This window comes from Neopsephotus bourkii, unplaced genomic scaffold (assembly GCF_033783945.1).
Source record: "Neopsephotus bourkii isolate Nb327-2 ecotype Australia unplaced genomic scaffold, CSIRO-AGI_Nbou_v1 NB_1768, whole genome shotgun sequence".
NCBI lineage: Eukaryota > Metazoa > Chordata > Aves > Psittaciformes > Psittacidae > Neopsephotus > Neopsephotus bourkii.
This window is the reverse complement of record NW_026902242.1, coordinates 3,151,121-3,168,801: the sequence shown is the minus strand read 5'-3', so window position 1 is coordinate 3,168,801 and position 17,681 is coordinate 3,151,121. Positions and strand designations below refer to the sequence as shown.

At 38.7% G+C, this 17,681-nt stretch overlaps 1 protein-coding gene across 1 annotated transcript; it reads left to right on the top strand.

Moving 5' to 3' along the window:
• Positions 1–856: 856 nt before the first annotated feature.
• Positions 857–16,200, top strand: SLC35A3 (solute carrier family 35 member A3). The gene is made up of 8 exons (XM_061379123.1): positions 857–1,332; positions 7,715–7,919; positions 8,876–9,030; positions 9,112–9,234; positions 10,356–10,527; positions 12,997–13,115; positions 13,618–13,751; positions 15,678–16,200. The coding sequence occupies exons 1-8, from the start codon at positions 1,279–1,281 to the stop codon at positions 15,766–15,768; spliced, it is 1,053 nt and encodes a 350-aa protein (XP_061235107.1). The 5' UTR covers positions 857–1,278; the 3' UTR covers positions 15,769–16,200.
• The last annotated feature ends 1,481 nt before the right edge of the window (positions 16,201–17,681 follow it).

The window sequence follows — 17,681 nt, the reverse complement described above, 5'->3', positions numbered from 1 at the left end:
GAAAGAAAGAAAAATCTCTGCGAGGTCATCAGAACCATGTGTTTGAACTGCTGCATTTTCTGTCAACCTACAGGAAAACCTCACCTGAGTCCCAAGCAGTCTATAGCATTATCTGAAATTAGATGCTAGTTAATATATAATTGTGTTCCCTTTGTTAGACTTGGCACTGGTGCAGTTTCCTGGTTGAGTGTTAGGCCAGTGATACAACCTCTACTATCCTTGGCAAAAGCCTAGGGGTTTGGAGCAAAGTTGAGAAGAAATCATTGCTTGATCGTTAGCAGTTACAACTTAATGTGTAACTGCTCTGTGCACAAGTGCCCTTGCCAGTGCTAAAAGGTTCCTGCATGATTTTAAAAAGGCCGAATGTGGTGGTTTAACCCCAGTCAGCAACTAAGCCCCACGCAGCTGCTTGCTCACTCCTCCCCAGTGGGATGGGGGAGAAAATCGGAAGGGTAAAAGTGAGGAAACAACTCATGGGTTGAGACAAACGCAGTTGAATAGGGAAAGCCAAAGCCACACACACAGGCAGAGCAGAACAAGGGATTCATTCACCACTTCCCATGGTCAAGCTTCAGCCATCTCCAGGACAGCAGGGCTCCATCACACATAACCATTACTTGGGAAGACAAATGCTGTAACTCTTCCTCCTTTCCCCAGCTTTATGTGCCAAGCCTGACTGCATATGGTCTAGAGTATCCCTTTAGTCTGTTGAGGTCAGCTGTGTTCCCTTCCAGCTCCTTGTGTACCCTCAGTCTACTCGCAGGTGGGGTGAGAGGCAGAAACAGCTTTGACCCTTTGTAAGCTCTGCTCGGTGGAAGCTAAAACATCCCTGTGTTACCAGTACCATGCTCAGCACACATCCAAACCAGAGCCCCATACCAGCTACCATGAAGAAAATTGCCCTAGCTAAAACGAGCACACCAAGATAGGGTACTAGATAGCGCTACCTAGATAGGTACTAGATGACGTTGCAGGAGTAAGGTCCACCAGCATTCTGCTGTGTTGTGCTTGCTGTCCTCGTTGTGAAGATACTACTTGAATGTAGGAATGTTTTCAATTATTTTCACCAGTTAAGATTTTTTTCTAATGTCAATGAAGAAATTAGAAATAGTGCCTGAAGGAAACCTTCATGTGAAAACGTCTCTGTTACTCAGTTTCTGCTAGAAGAGGCAGGAAAAACTTTGATAGAGGATTTGCTTTGAATAACGCTTCTGAAGAAGACAAGCTCTAAGAAGAACATAGCTTATTTTTGTCATAGCGTGCTCAATACACATTATAATGTATCCAACGAGAAGAATGAGTAATAAACCAAAAAACAAAAGAAAAAGGAAGGTAAGTTCTGAAATGACGGAGTGAGTTGCAGCGGTTTAGGTAAAGAGTGCCATGTATTTGGGGAGGAACAGCTGGCAAGTATAGACACATGGGAGGGAATGAAGGAGAAACCTCTATCATATGAGGATTAATAGCGATCTTTTAAAGTGAGAAATAGGAGGTTTAAGATTATTAGAAATATTTATAACATGGTTTATGAAAAAAATAAATACACAGATATGAAAGAACATGCATTGGCAAGGGTGGGGAGAGAAAGAAATGTGTTGTTGCATGATAGCAGTCCAAATTTAGCACTTCAAATACATATATTTAAGATCTTGTTCATAACCCAGTCCAGCAGCATTTACTAGGTTTGGAAAAGTCTGTGCACCATCACTACTATCTGGGGTATTTATCACAGAATCCTAGAATACTTTGGTTTGGAAGGGACCTTTAAAGATCAGCTACTTCCAACCTTCCTGCCATGGTCCCACTAACCTCATCCTAAAAACTCTCTTTCTTATATCCAATTGAAATCTCCCCTCTTTCAGTTTAAAATCGTTGCCCCTTGTCCTGACACTGCAGGCCTTAGTAAAAAAAGTCTCTGCCTGTCTGTCCTAAAAACTCCTGTTATATATTGCAAGGCTGCAGTAAGGTCTCACCAGAGCCTTTTCTTCTCCAGTCTAAACCCCAGCTCTTCAGAAGAGAGGTGTTCCATCCCTCTATTCATTTTTGTGGCCTTTCTCAGGTCCTGCTTCAACAGGGCCAAGTCTGTCTTCTGCTGGAGACTAAAAGCTGAATGTGGTACTCCAGGTGGGATCTCATGGGAGCAGAAGGACAGAGTCACCTCCCTCAAGCTGCTGGCCATGCTACTTTTGATGGAGCCCAGGATAAGGTTGGCTTTCTGGGCTTCAAGCATACATTGCCCGCTCATGTCCAATTCTTCGTCCATCAGCACCACTACATCCTTCTCCACAGGGCTGCTCTTGAGCCATTACCAAGCCTGTACTGATACTGGGAATTGCCCCAGCCTGTATCCAGGGCCTTGCACTTGGGCTTATTGAACTTCATGAACTCCATCCATTTATTTCTATACCTAATGTGTTTGTTGTATCTGGTACTAATTTTGGTGGGAAGAAGGCTATATTGAGTCCAAGTGAAAGATTTATGGCATAGAACTTTCCTCTGAGGGATGTAGTTGTTATAGATAGTAGCATATTATTTGTTTATTAGCCAACACAGGGAAGAGGGCAATGCAAGTATGAATGTGTAGAAGGAAGTAATAAAAATAGGTTCTTCAGGTTCTGTGAGCTCTTACTCCAGCTAATAGCTGTCTTTTTCCTCTTTGTTGCCAGCTTATTATATTTGTACAGGTGTAGCATCAGCACCAGGTTCACATTCCATTTGAGAAATAGGAGAACACAGTCCTATTTCTTCAGTCAACTGCTGTGATTTCAAAGTAAATGGCCAGGAAGTGTCCCCGTATCCATTCCACTGGAATGGAGTAGTGTACTTTACTTCCCACCCTTCTGTGAGGCAAATTCTGTCACTGCTTATTTTCTAGCTGGTCTTAAAGTTTTGCTAGAGGCTGCAGACTGTAAGTTACCCTTCTGCAGTTTTAAGAGGTTGGTTGTCTGCTTCTGTTTGACTTTGTATTATAACTAATCTGCAAGTGCCTTTAGTTTGATTAAGCAGTCTTAAACTCGATCCTAAAATGGAATAAGCACTAGCAATAACTTCTGTAACTTGGCTTTTTACTGTGAAAGACCATCAGCAATGAAAACCTTTCACAGCTAGGCTAGAGGAAATGTAACTCATGTAACGCCATCACTGTGCAGATTGCAAGCATAGTAGTAGGTAGGTTTGTTGGTTTTTTGTTTTTTTTTAATTTAAGAAAAAATGAAATCAAATGAATATAATAAAAAGTGAGCCAGCTTCTAAGAAAAGCTTTCTTAGTAATTCAGACTGAAATCATGAAATATAATGCAGAATATTGGATAGTTTGGGACACTGAAGGAACTCTCAATGTAATTGATGCAGGAGAAATGCACAAATAAATGAAATTCAGATCATTTGTGGATGAGCTTTCATCTTTCTTTATAAAACAATATGTGAAAATGTAATTTCAATGAGCCTAAAACATGCTATTCAACTAGATACTTGATGTTTGATAAAGTTGAGTCTTAACAGTTCTATGCTTAGTTTACCTGAACATATTTTTATCAGGATTTGTATAGGGATGCTTGGATCTGTGAAGTGGTCCCTGCTCTCTTGTTCTTGAAGATGGTTTTAAGCCGTGCTTGGTGGAATGATGTCCTTGATGTGCAGCATAACTCCATCTGTGGAAAATGTCTCCAGACAGTCTCTAGGCTCTCAGCTTAACTAAAAAGTATTTCAAATAAATAAGTCATGTCTCTTTCTAGAAGTCTCCTTTTTGGTTTTAGTGTTTTAGATACCTTAAGCTGAAGTAATTCTCTCAGGTTTTGAGACTTCCTACAAATTCAAGAATAGGATAAATTCATAAACTGCACAAAATTTTGCACAAAATTCTCTTACTGTGGCTATCTGGCAGCTGAGAAGCTCAGAGGTTTACACCATCGCATCTGTAAAAGACGAAAGTTAAGAAAAGCCCTGCGTTTTATCCGCATGTGTGTACCAAAGGTGAATGTTACATGGCTGCAAATACTTGGCTTGAATGCTGACTTCCTATATAGACCTGCCTTTCAGCTCTGCCCCTGCCTTCCGTGTTGCTGGCTGTAGAGTGTGTCTACATGGTAATACTGAATAAACTAGGAAGGAGCGGTTTACTTATTTTCACTTAGACTAGTAGAAAAAAGAACAATAAACCAAGTCACTGAGTTAACTGATGTGACAGGCTATGTGGCAGCCTGGGAGTTGCAGGTACTTAGCACCTCTCACTGCAGGATACAGTTCAAAAGTCATTGGGTAAATGCGACCACTCAACTTTGTGTCTTTGAATTGGTAAACCTAAATCTGATTTTTGGAACACAGTAGTCTGTCCAAAGCCCAGGAAGAAATCTAAGCCTGGTGGTAACTCTGTATAGGAAACACATTGAGAACCAGGTTCATTATTGGTTTAAGACAAAGTGTGAGCTGTTACTGAAGACACTTAGTATATGATGCACAGTTTGTTGCAGTGAGAGTAGAAGAAACTTGTGGCTAGAAGAAAGCAATTACACCTCTGGTAGTAACCTCTAAATCTGAACCTGCTGTGAAAAGCATTTAAAGATGGTCCAACCCTTTGAAGGTTGGTGCTTAGATCCTTTTCTGGATCCGGGAGTCCCCTGTTTGCAGAGTTTTATGAGCTCATACGCAGCTCTCTTTAAAGAAAGGAAGAGGGACCAGGAGAGCTGATAAGATAGTATGTGTGCTCAGTAAAGAAGGGTTATTTTATTGGCATACGTAAGTTTCAGTGAACCAACTATTTGTAAATACAGCAAGAAACTTCACGCACTTGTCCTTTACAAGCCTGCCTTGCTGGCCACTGACAGGACGGCTCTTAACAGATACCCTTAGTTCAGCTAGCACACTGGGCACTTAAGTCTATTTTGTATGAGTTTTGGAAACTCTGAAACTGCTTTAGTGAATTATAGCAAAGAAATGCTTCCTGCTACTGGCACCTTTTTGAGACACATTGGGAAAGCTCCCTTTTGTATCACGATTACTACTGAAGACAAGACTGTAGCTCAAGGAACTAGTGTGGTATGTATTCCTTATGGCTTTGCTGATGGGCTTACTAAACTGTTGACCTAGTTGGTATGTTTTCATGCTGAATGCTTTGATACTAAAATTCCATTTTAAGCTGCTTAGTAAATAGATGGTTCTATTTCAGCCAGAAATTCACATGAACATTATTTTCTGAGATTGTGACCAGTTTTGAAGGTTATAAAATTGATCTCTCAGAATTGGGAACATTTGTAAAATACTTTGTCACTTCACAGGCTCACAGAAGGCAGAAATTTCAGTCCCAGGTCAAGAGGGATGTGTGTTCCCATTACCTGTAGTTTGTTCAGGTCTCAGTACCAAAAAAAGTGAGGTAGATGGAGAAGGTGGAAAAAATGTTGTGCAAGTTGTCTCATGTAAGTGTGCATTCTGCAGTGTTAGTTTTCCCCAGTAGCATGGACAGACCTTCTGATGAACTTCAATTCTGTATTTTCTCCCAGTGGATTTTGAGTTTTTTCCCTTTTTCTCCCTCTGTCCTCTCTGCTGCGGGAGAGTCTGATCTGTATTCCTCTGGAGAGTCTGATCCTTTTATGTCCCCTCTTCATCCCTTCGTGGCAACTGTTCTTCTCATTCTCCTTGTTTTCAGGTATAGCAGACCTGTTCTTCAAAGCTGTTCCTCTTTGACTAACTGATCTTCTGCGTTTTGTTGATGGGGATGCATAATTCTACAGTTAGCATCCTCGTTTAAAGGGTTATTCCACCAGAACCTGTGGGAAAAGTTAGCAAATCTTGAATGTTGCCTGCAGCTTTCTTCTCCTTCATTTCTGTCTGATTTATATTGTCCAGTGCAGTTGTGTCATTAGTATTTGTTTCTTCAGTGAGCTAAATGACAACATAGTTTATACAAAAGTTATCTTCTATTAATCACAGAAACATAGAATGGTTTGGGTTGGAAAGGACCTTAAGATCATCCAGTTCCAACCCTCTGTCATGGGCAGGGACACCTCACGCTAGAGATTCCTTATTAAGATTCCTTAAAGGAATCCTTTTGTATTTCTTCTCAGTTTCTGCATCCTGGCACCTTTTTCTTGGCTGAGATGATTTTAGAAATATTTTTACAGCCATATAATTCTCAACATAAACAATTTTAGTGTGCAGGGTACAAGTATGTACTTCCTATCTCTGTGGCTATTGTCAATTTGCATTTGTTTGCAGTGTCTCTTAAGCATCCTATCTGTGCCGTATAGGTATTAATTTGAGTTTGTCTGTTTGACTGGAGAAAATCTACTAATGCTTAGAGACAAGATAAAGTCAAGTCAGAAATACTTGAATAGCACAGCTTTCCAGATCTCCTAGCAATGAAAACTGTTACGAAATACATCTTGTGCTAGAGAAATGCAGTTGAGCAAGAAACTGCTCCAGTTTCAGCTGCAGATATTTAGAGGTACCAGCACATCCTTCAGGAGTGGTACAAACCTAGATAATGAGTCAAAACTTGTGTGCCTGTAGGTGTAAAACATGCACAGGGGCAGCTCTGGCATATGCATTCATTAGGTATTGCTTATGCATCCCTAGCCTTCCAAAAGTCAGAATGGTTATTTATTGTCTTGATTCTTACTGCTTTTCTTTTACTTGAAAACATCTCTGTTGACTTCTAATTACTTATTTGATTTTACTTTTTCATTATAAAGCAGGGCTCCATTTTTGAATATATGGGCAGTGAAGGCAGTAGTAGTTAATCTTTTATAGAAAGCATTCATTTCTGTGGTATGGAAACTCTTCTTAGTATGAAGAATAGCAGAAAATGATGCAATGTTCTGCATGTAATATCCTTGTAATGTATTGTGCTCGCAAAATGCAAATTGCACTGAATCTGTTAGTCTTCTGCACTCAGTTAATACTTCAATTGGTGACAAAGGGCAAAGGAAACCATGTCGGCTTGGTGAGAGTTCATGATAGAGGTGAGGATGATACAGCTTTACTAATGTAAGGTTTGTGGTGGTTGGCGCAGTGTGAGAAAGTGGGTGCAATCACCAGTCATCTGTATTGAACCAATTGAGCAGGATAACAAGCTGGACGGGTTTGGTGCTGCCTCCTTGCAGCTCCTCCTTCCCACATGTTCCTTTCTAACCCTGCTTTCCCACAACTCTCCTTTTCCTTCAGCACCAGGCATACCTCATTTCCATGTAAAGCAGTGCAGCCCTCACCCTGTGCTGTGCTGGCACTGTGTCATTTGGCAAGGCAGAGAGTGCAACCTGGTAGAAGGGTGAGAAGATCTAATTCTGAGAATAGCTCAGTGCAGCAGGGGTGCTGGGCATTCTGCAGTGCCACAGTTCCTTCACTTTGGGAATACCTTCTGAGGCTTCACATACATAGAAAAATCCAGCATTGATTTACCACGAGAGGATTCTTTAGTGAAGAAAGCTAATTACGAGTTAGTCCTTATTTTACTTTGTTGTTACTACAGCTAAACATACTGCTTTTCTCTATTAGTTCTCACTCTAATATTCTGATATGCTTCCCCTTTTGTAATCTTGTATTTGAAAAAACATTTCTAAACTGTTCATCTCCTTTTTCTTTTAAAATACCAGATTAGGTTTGTTGTTTTCATTTGGCTGAGCTCCCTCGATAACTTCTTTTAACATGCCAATTCCCATGGGAAGCCCCTATCTGCAGTATTGCCTTTTAAGCCTGGTTTGGGTTTTTTTTTCTATTTCAGGAAGAAAAAAGTCAAGAAATGTCTACCAATTTAAAATACCTTTCCTTGAGCATCCTGGTTTTTCAGACCACAAGTTTAGTCTTGACCATGCGTTATTCTCGGACGCTGAAGGAAGAAGGACCTCGTTACTTATCCTCCACTGCAGTAGTTATTGCTGAGCTTCTGAAGATTTTGGCCTGTGTTCTCTTGGTCTACAAAGACAGCAGTATGTGTCAAATTTTGCACCAAGTAATTTTCCTAATCAATATGCTGTATTGTAGTGGCAACTGCAGAGCAGCCATGTGAGTACAGGCATGAAAACAGCATTTCCCTTCTCGTGTTAGAAATAGCCTTGGAGTGACACTAATCATACCTCATTCTTCAACACAGGAAAAAAGATACTGTCTGTTTGCTTGCAAGAGTTAACTTTAAAGAATGTGGATACTGAGGGAGTTGAAAAATGAATTTTCTATTAACAGGTTAAAGCTAGTAGTAGAAAAGAAGCCGAGCAGCTGTGTTTGCTCAGTCATTTGAAGACGTTCATATGTAAAAGTAGGAAAAAATGAAAAGCTTTAAGGTGTGCCAAGCATGAATGATAGGGAAAAAACCCAAAACAAACAGCAGATGCAGAAGGGAGAAAACAAGTTCATTATTACAGGAAGAAGTGCAGGTTTAAGCTTGAAAAATGTATATTCAGATTTACTCCAGTTCTTACTTTGTACATTCTAGAATGAATTTATCTGGTTCCTTGACATATATATTTGATCTTCAACAGCTTAAAAATATCATTGTATATTGATAAATATTGATGATTTGCTTCTAAATTTGCACTTTTTAGATGACATTCATCCTGAAAGATTGACATGGGTTCGATAAGTTGTACTTAAATTCTTCTGAATAATTGTTCTAGTTCTGATATATCTGGAAGACACCTTGCAGCCCTTTTTCCTTGCATATATCCGAGTCTCATGAAAGTTAAAAAGACACAGTATTTTGAGATCTTGATAGCAGCGATAGCTTTAAAAAGGAGGCAACAATCTTTAAGTACATAACTTTTTTATCTATTAATATATATATGATGTTCATATATATTATTCATTTATATATATTCATATACATTTATATCCTCCCCCCTGCATCCTTATAGTGAATGTCTATTTCTTTTATTGTTTCTTTGGGTAGAGTGCAATTTACGGACTCTGAACAGAGTGCTACATGATGAAATCCTTAATAAACCCATGGAAACTCTTAAACTTGCTATTCCTTCAGGGATTTATACTCTTCAGAATAACTTGCTGTATGTAGCATTGTCGAACCTCGACGCAGCCACATACCAGGTACTGTACCTTTGGATTTCTCTGTACATTTCAAACCCATCCATGAATTATGCAGTAGTAACTGTTTCTGGGTTCTTCTAGGTTACGTATCAGCTGAAAATTCTTACCACAGCATTGTTTTCTGTGTCCATGCTGAGCAAGAAGTTAGGTGTATACCAGTGGCTTTCGTTAGTAATACTGATGACAGGAGTGGCATTTGTTCAGGTAAGTATTAACAAGTAGTTTGAGTTTGTTTAATGTGTTTATTCAAGGAACATGGACTTCTGTGCTTACTTTCTGATTCCACCAGCTTCACGTGAGCACCAGAGTGTGGTCATGAGCTATGAATCATCACTGGCAAGGGCTAGAGGACACCAGAACTGGTTCGAAGACAGAAGATAACACTTCTTTTGTGTCCCAGTGCTCCCCTGTAGAATGTGACAGGAGGTCTGGAACAATCTGCAAGTAACAGTGACAGCAGTATCTGCTAGCATGCTTCTTGAGACATGAGAGACTCACTGATCTGCTGCTGCTCACAGTGTGATATGTTTTCAGCATGATAAATTTACTTGAACTTTTTCAAGAGGCAGACTTGGCCTCTGTTCTAAATAGTGCAGGTACAAGGGGTTATAGTTTTTAGAGGGCAGGATCATGGAATAAGATACTAAGTTCTAAGAATTTTTAGCAGATTTTATCATATCTTTTTTTTTTTTGTTAAGGATTTAAAAAAGAATCAGGATTACATTTTATAGAATTTTCAAATTTAATAATTAAAAATGAGAATAAAACATTCTGATAGCATCTGAAAGCAGAACATCTGAAGCAGACTTCAGTATGATTTTTGTCTATGGCATTGCATTTTATTCTGTTAGCAGTAGATATATTGCAGGATTTAGCTTCACAAATTTCATGTTTAGTCATCTGTATAATCACTGAAGAGAGGCACATGCAAAAGTCAACTGATCCAACCTTAAAGGCAGCTTGTGTTTGTGGTTTTCTACCTGTGCTTGTATTTATAAGGTAACTGTTGGGTTGCAAAAGTTGGTGAGTATGAATGACCATCACAAATTATGCTGGGATTGAGAAACAGTTCTGCCTTATAAAACGTAAGTCCTGGCCCTGTTTAAATTGAAGGGTGTTCTCCCAGTTCAGGCACAGGTTTACTCCTTACAAATATGCAGACAGAAAAATGATGTCTTTGCAGGCTTTTCTAGGTATCTATGGTGAAAATACAAAACTTTGCAAGCATGGGATTGTATTTAGTTGCTAGAAAATAAATTTGTATTTTATAGGTGCTCCTGACTTGATTTTACCAGTGAACGTTGTGTAACTGTTTTTACATCTAGTGGCCTTCAGACTCCCAAGCACCAGCTGCTAAGGAGCATTCGGCAGGATCTCAGTTTGTGGGCCTGATGGCAGTTCTGATAGCTTGCTTTTCCAGTGGATTTGCTGGCGTTTACTTTGAGAAAATCTTAAAGGAAACCAAGCAGTCTGTGTGGATCAGAAACATTCAGCTTGGTAAGTTTCATTCAGGTCATCTCCTGGAGATACTGCATGCTGTAATATAGAGTACTGAGTCTGGTAGAATATACCATAGGAGCAAGAGATGGTGTAGTTTTTTGTAGTTATGGTTGGTCAGACACTGGTATAGTCAAAAATGTCTGAATATCAGCAGTATTTTTTTCCTTTCTTTTCCTGTTGCTGCGTTTTAATTATAAATGGTTTCAGCTAAAAACACAGAACTGCATTTTGATTGTATTTTAATAGTTTTACATGCCTGTAATGATTTGCAAATTGAGGATAGAGAAAGGGCTCAAAACCTCTACTTACTCTCTGCTAGTATTTATTGTAGAAGGAGGGGAGGGAATACATCAGGAAAGGTTATGTCAGGGAATTCTGGAGGCAGAGAAGGGTGAGTAGCTGGGGCTTGGTCCAGGATTTAAGGGAAGATTTGGTGCTCTGGATGGAGCTACAGTGTAAAATCCATTGCCAGGGAAACTCTCAGTTTCCATGCTAGAAGTGCATTGGTGGGCGACAATGAGGATATCTGAAACAATTTCCAATTAAACAGTCATAATTGCCCAAAAGAAAAAATAATCAAGGATTTCCTCAAACATTCTTCAGATTTTCTGTAATGCACAGAAGTGTGTATGGAAACAAGTGAGTTCATTAGTTTGATGACCAGGTAGCCTGTTCCAGTAGTCGCTTTGTGAAAAACATGAGATCAGTAGAGGCTGCATCTAAACATGAACTGTTGAAGGTAATGAGTAACTGGGACTGTGATATATGAAGACAGAAATGCCTGTGCTAACAATGAGAATCAAGTCACCTGCTATGGAGACCTCATAGCAGCCTTCCAGTGTCTGAAGGGGACCTATAAGGATGCTGGGGATGGACTCTTCATTAGGGACTGTAGTGATAGGACAAGGGGTAACGGGTTAAACTTAAACAGGGGAAGTTTAGATTGGATATAAGGAAGAAGATCTTTACTGTAAGGGTGCTGAGGCACTGGAATGGGTTGCCCAAGGAAGTTGTGAATGCTCCATCCCTGGTGGTATTCAAGGCCAAGTTGGACAGAGCCTTGGGTGACATGGTTTAGTGTGAGGTGTCCCTGCCCATGGCAGGAGAGTTGGAACCGGGTGATCTTAAGGTCCTTTCCAACCCTAACTATTCTATGATTCTATGATGCTATTTTTAATTCTTTTTTGTCAGTGAGCTTAATTTGCCTCCATACAAAACTCAGTAGAGTATGTTCATTATGAAGATTGTTTTTAGTTCAGGAAAGAAATCAATGTTGTCATCTTCTGTAGCTTTTAGAAAATCTTTAAAACATGAAAACACTGTTTCACTATACATCAGTGCATCCTTTCTGCAAGTGCACAGTACTGAGTTGCCTACTTAAGGTGTCATATCATTCAGGAGCAAGTCAGTTGTAAGCAAGAGCTTTGAAATAGAGCATTTCTTAAAACATAAACAACAAAGCCCATATGTCCAACCTGGTTTTCATTTTCATATCCATAGAGAATTATTAGAACTGTAGAAAAAAATGTAAAATGTATTAGAATAATTCTTGGAAAATGTAGGTTTAATGCATCCCAGGCTCAGGTCAGGGATGTATGAACAGTTGATTATTTATTTTAGCAGATCTATTGGAAAATAGAAATAATTGGTTTAATCCAAATGAAATCTAAGTTTTTCATTGAGCCTACAAAAAGAATTCTTGGCAAACAAAAGGTTTTATGTTGTTCAGTGTCTGTCAGAAAGAAAAGTGATGAGAATAGAGGCCAGCTTTTCATAGAAAAGGAATGGAAAAACTGCTCCCCCTTTCCTGCTCAGGACTAGAGCCTGAATCAGTCACAGAGAAGGTGTTTTGTGTTACTTCCATGCCTGAGGGGGTTAGGAACATTTTCTCAGATGATTAGAAGAACACTGTACTCACCATATGATACACATTTTGATCTCACCTCAGTTTCTTCCTTTGACATTAAGTCTCTACTGTTAAACATTCACTGTGTTTGAGACTGTTGAGACCTCATCAGGAGAATCCCGCTTCCATGATCCTTGTCTGAATTGTGAAACTCCCAATTCCTGCTCTTGCTATGTCAAAGCCTATCTCCTGCAGTGAATGTGTTCCCTGTTTTTCTCATGGGTTATTGTGTGACCTCAGCCTTCAGGCAGGACTGGTTTCAGGAAAACTGAACTTACTTAAGTGAATTTTGCTATATGCCATAAAAATTACCCCATTCCAGTAGAAAGCAGTGGAAGATAAAAGCAGAATCCTACTGGAAACAGTCAGAACTTGTTATAAGTGTGAAAAACAGCTTTTAAATGAGAATATCTATTTGAGCACTGACTGCATTTGAATGTCATGGTGTCACAAGGGGCAGTCCTGTTTTAAAATGGGAAATAGGTGAGCAGTCCTTGAGGACAAGGAACCCATTTGCATGTTTTTCACCTGAAGCTTTTAAATCAATCTTGTATTTTCAGGATTTTTTGGTAGCATATTTGGACTGATGGGTGTATACATTTATGATGGAGAGCAACTGTCAAAGAACGGATTTTTTCAAGGATACAATAAACTTACTTGGGTAGTTGTTGTTCTACAGGTGAGATAACTTGTATCACATGTTTCTGTGGAGGCACTTGGGACTCACTGTTCTATAAATGACTGGGGAAACTAATGAGTGTCATTGAAGCTACTGTGAATTCTATAGCCAAAAGTCTGCTCTATTGCTATTAGAATAAACCTCTAAATAAAACCTCTGAAAATACGCAGCGAGTATATGTAATACAAAGTATTGTGCAACATAAAAGCATGTGAACTTTATTTCTTTTGTGATGTTTAATATAATATAAAAAAAGCCCTTCCTCCTATGGGTAAAAATGCAGGGTGCAAGCACTTCCACTGATTTAATGATGGTAATATGATCAACAGTTTCTTTAATGGGGAAGGAACTTCTCCAATATTTAACAACCCATATCCATAACATAAATGTAATGCTCCTAAACATAGACAAAACCCTTTCCTAAAGTAAGTGCATGTTGTTAAAACGGATGCTCTGAGTTGAATTTGCAGGTTGCAAATCCAAGCATTACTATTTTTTGCAGGCACTTGGAGGGCTGGTGATTGCTGCTGTTATAAAATATGCAGACAACATTTTAAAGGGATTTGCAACTTCTCTCTCTATTATACTGTCAACACTGATCTCCTATTTCTGGCTGCAAGATTTTGTCCCTACAAGGTAAGCAGTCTTTTCCATGTATATACAAGTCGCACATGAAAGTTGAGTTTCATAACATACCGTAGGTAATACTTAGTTGACAGGGTTAAATTTCCTGTAAGACAGAGCCCCCCACAGGTCAGGAATAACTGGTGCTCAAATCTTGGCTCTTGACAAGCCACTCTGGCAAGCTCTGGTTTAATTCATTGTCCCTTTCTCTCCCTTCTCCTCCCTACCTGACCTTCCTCAGTGTGTTCAGCTCCTGCTTTGCTCTCCACATACATGTCTCTTTGCATACACACATGGAAGTTACACTACAGCAAGTACCATAAAGAATACCGTATTTATTAGTAAAGGAATCCAATATTTATTAGTGAAAACAACTTGACCAAACAAGAAAGGAAAATGGTTGCTATAGGCTTCTAGGCCCAATACACTGTCCAGAAGTTGCGTGAATCAGATTTTAGTAGCTCTCTGCACTGCAGGGTTTGTACATGGTTAGGTTCCACAATAGTGTTTGTCTTGGCAGTGCATGTTAATATGTGGAGTGCAGATGTAATATTCCAGCCTTCTTGCTCTATTCCAACTAATATTAATAGGAGTTTGCTTGTAATTGACCTACACTCCTCACGTTACACATACTCATAGTATAAAAATACTTTGAATAATATTCACAACTTTATCTGATACAAAAACCCCATCTTTTTATCTAAAAGCACTTGCAGTATAAGCAGGACTTTACATAAACGTTCAAAAAGGGAAGCAGAACGACTGTTTAGGCTTAAAAAGTAGAAGACATTGAATTTCAGTTATAAGCAGCCTGTATTTGTCCTATTAAAACAAACGTAGAAAGTTGTTTAGGTATTTCTGTGTGCTCAAATGGAAAATAATAAGTAACTTGCCAGCTTCTGCAAACATGGTGAAAATGGAAACAGTGGTAAATAATTAAAGGAGGTGAAGCCAACTAGCAGTATGTAGAACTTGAAGCCATCTCATTTAATAAAACTTGATTAAGCCTAGTTAATCAAACTTTATCTTTAGAACCTGGCTTACGCCAACTGAATTTATTTGAACTGAAACTGTGTAATTGTTTCTGTGCTTCAACAAACATCTTTGATTAGGACAACAGATGTAAAGTGCTAAAGTGCTTGAATGTGTTGCAATGGATTGTGTCCAGAAACAGGCTGACTGTATTCTCTGAAGGATTATCAGGTCATGTGCCATAGTTTTTATAATGTTTGATTCAGAAGCTCAAATTGTCAACACTGTCATGTCTTTATGACAAGGCTCTTTTCTAGCGTGTACTGATCATCTGTTGGCTTTGGGTATTTTGTTTCAGACTAGTAACTATCAAAACAACCTAAAAGGCCCATGTGTCACAATACAAAGGATGCCTTTATTATCTTCTCCTTACATAAATCTTGATGTATCTGCCAAAAATTAGACTATACTGACTTGCAAACTGCTTCTTGGGCCGCAGTAATTTGTTTTGACGTAAGCTTTGGACTTCAAAGCAAACATGACTCCAACAACATGCTATGTGTAAGATGTTAGAAGCTGCTGGGTAACTGCAGCAATTGCACTTTAGCTTCTGCTTGCATTTTGCACAGAGCTTTAGGCAAAAGAAAGGGGAAAAAAAATAAGGTTGTTCTGAATACTTTTGACAGTTGTTCCATGAAACTGTAATTGTAATGTTCAGAATGTCACTATAGTGATACGTTATTTTGTGGATGTAAATGTCTTATTTCAACTTCTTCCTGCATCCTTCTATAATAAATATATGCAAATTGGTTTGTTCTTTATAAATTGGACCAGTACAATTTATCCTCTGTGTTCCCACAGTGTCTTTTCTTTGACTGTAACACATAAAAGAAGTTTCATCAACTGAAACAAGCTAACTTTTTTTTTTCTTTTTTTTTTTTTCCTCTCTATTCTTATTCTATTCAGTGTCTTTTTCTTTGGAGCAGTCCTTGTAATAGCAGCTACTTTCCTATATGGTTATGATCCTAAACCTGCAGGAAATCCCATTAAGGCATAGCACACTTCCTCATCAACCTGCTTCTCAAGATCATGCACTGGGGGCCTTGCTAACAATGGCATGTGGAAAGTGTCATTGTGCACTGCAAGGAAAGGATTCCTACCCTGAATCTATTGAAGAAATGCTTACGAGTAGTTCTGAACAGCTGGAGGGGTTGAAGGTGATGATACTGCCTGTAACTGATGAGAGGAAAAAGGCAGGGGATCTTCCAGTGCAACTTGCTAATAAAAACTTGAACAAAAGGTTTCCAAGAAACTGCAATTAGGAATGTTTACAGCTTTGACTGGGATTGCATCAAAAGAACTTACTGTACTGATTGCTGCAGAAATCCGTCCTATGCACTCTTTGAAAGAGCACATGACAACATTGTCAGATTGTATGGGTTTGCAATTTGACTGTATTTAATCTTAGCAAATACGGTTTTTAACTGTTTGTCTAGTTACATGAAATCAGATGAATACACATCATAGTTCTAAAGCGATGGTTCTAATTAGGTTTCCTATGAAGACTGTGAAGGTTACAGTATGATCGAAAGACACTTTCATAAGATCCAATATTTTTATATTTTAGAAGGCTGATTTAATAACAGAAATCTGTTATTAAATTATAATAATATAACTCTGTTGCTTATATAAAACTATTGTAAGAATGTTAGTGTTCAAAGGAAGAAATTCAGAGTGAAAGCTGGAAATCTTTGTGGATACTCCAGCCATCATCAGGATAGCCTGCAGTATTCCAACAGATGGGAAAACTCTGCTCTGTGAACACAGGCTGGAGGTTGCTCCACTAATCTGGTACTAAGAGTAGGGTTATGACAGAGTGCTTGCTCAGAGGTAATGCTCATTCTTTTTATTGATTATAAATCAACTTCTTGGTAGAACCTTCAAAGTAGATCTTATGCTTTAAACATCCTCTGGGGATTTTTTAACCACAATTTAAAACAAAGAGTCTATAATAAACATTCTGAATGCATAACTGTTGTCTTTAACAGCTCCATCTGCAGCTATTCTCGTCTAGCATCTGTATACTGTACTGTACTTTTACAGAGGTGTTTTTTAAACAAGTGGTGTTTACTCATGAACTCTCCAAGGCTTTTTCAGGACATTTCTATGTAGTGGCTTAATTTGAGATTATTTTTTTTCCATTGTTATTAGTTTATTCTGGGAGTCCTTGAGCCGACAGGAGACCAAAATGGGTTCTCTGGAGCTATTCAGTTTAGTCATAGAAATACTTTAATAGGAAACATAATGCAAAAGTGATTAACTGTGCAATAGGTAAATATAAAAGCATGCTTTTGTTCTGTTTTAAACCAAAACCAACCTTCTTAAGGAAACCTGGATGCAGTCAGAACTTAAATCAATTAGACTGTTACGAACACTTCACTTGTTGAAGTATTTGCATATAACCAGAAACACCAAAAAAAAATTAAAAATGAGGGACCTAATAAACAAAAAAAGGTGTCTTAAAAAGCACTTGTTTTCAGGAGGCCTGTTCACAATGGATAGTTACATAGAGTGACTTCTTACCCACACATAACACTTGTGAAGGTACACATTTATATAAACCCCATCAGTAGTCCCTTGCCTGTAGAATGGCAAGTGGCACAAGTGTATGATTTCCTCCATTTCCCCCTCATGCTCTTTCTGTCTTGTGCTAATGAACACGTGAAAAGAGAAATGTTTTAAAATGTTAACCAAAGTATCTCATCCTCTTTTCCACATTTTAGTGGTGGATTGACAAGGAGAGTCTGGAAGAGAGCTCTGAGATTTTTTTAATGAAATATTGTTATTGGGAAAGGAGAAATTCCACTTGCATCAGCCAAGCAAAAATAGTGTTTTCCTTCCATTGGCAGTGACATGGATTATCAGCTTTTTTGGTTGTTTATCATATCAGAGCAAGACATTAAAGAAATT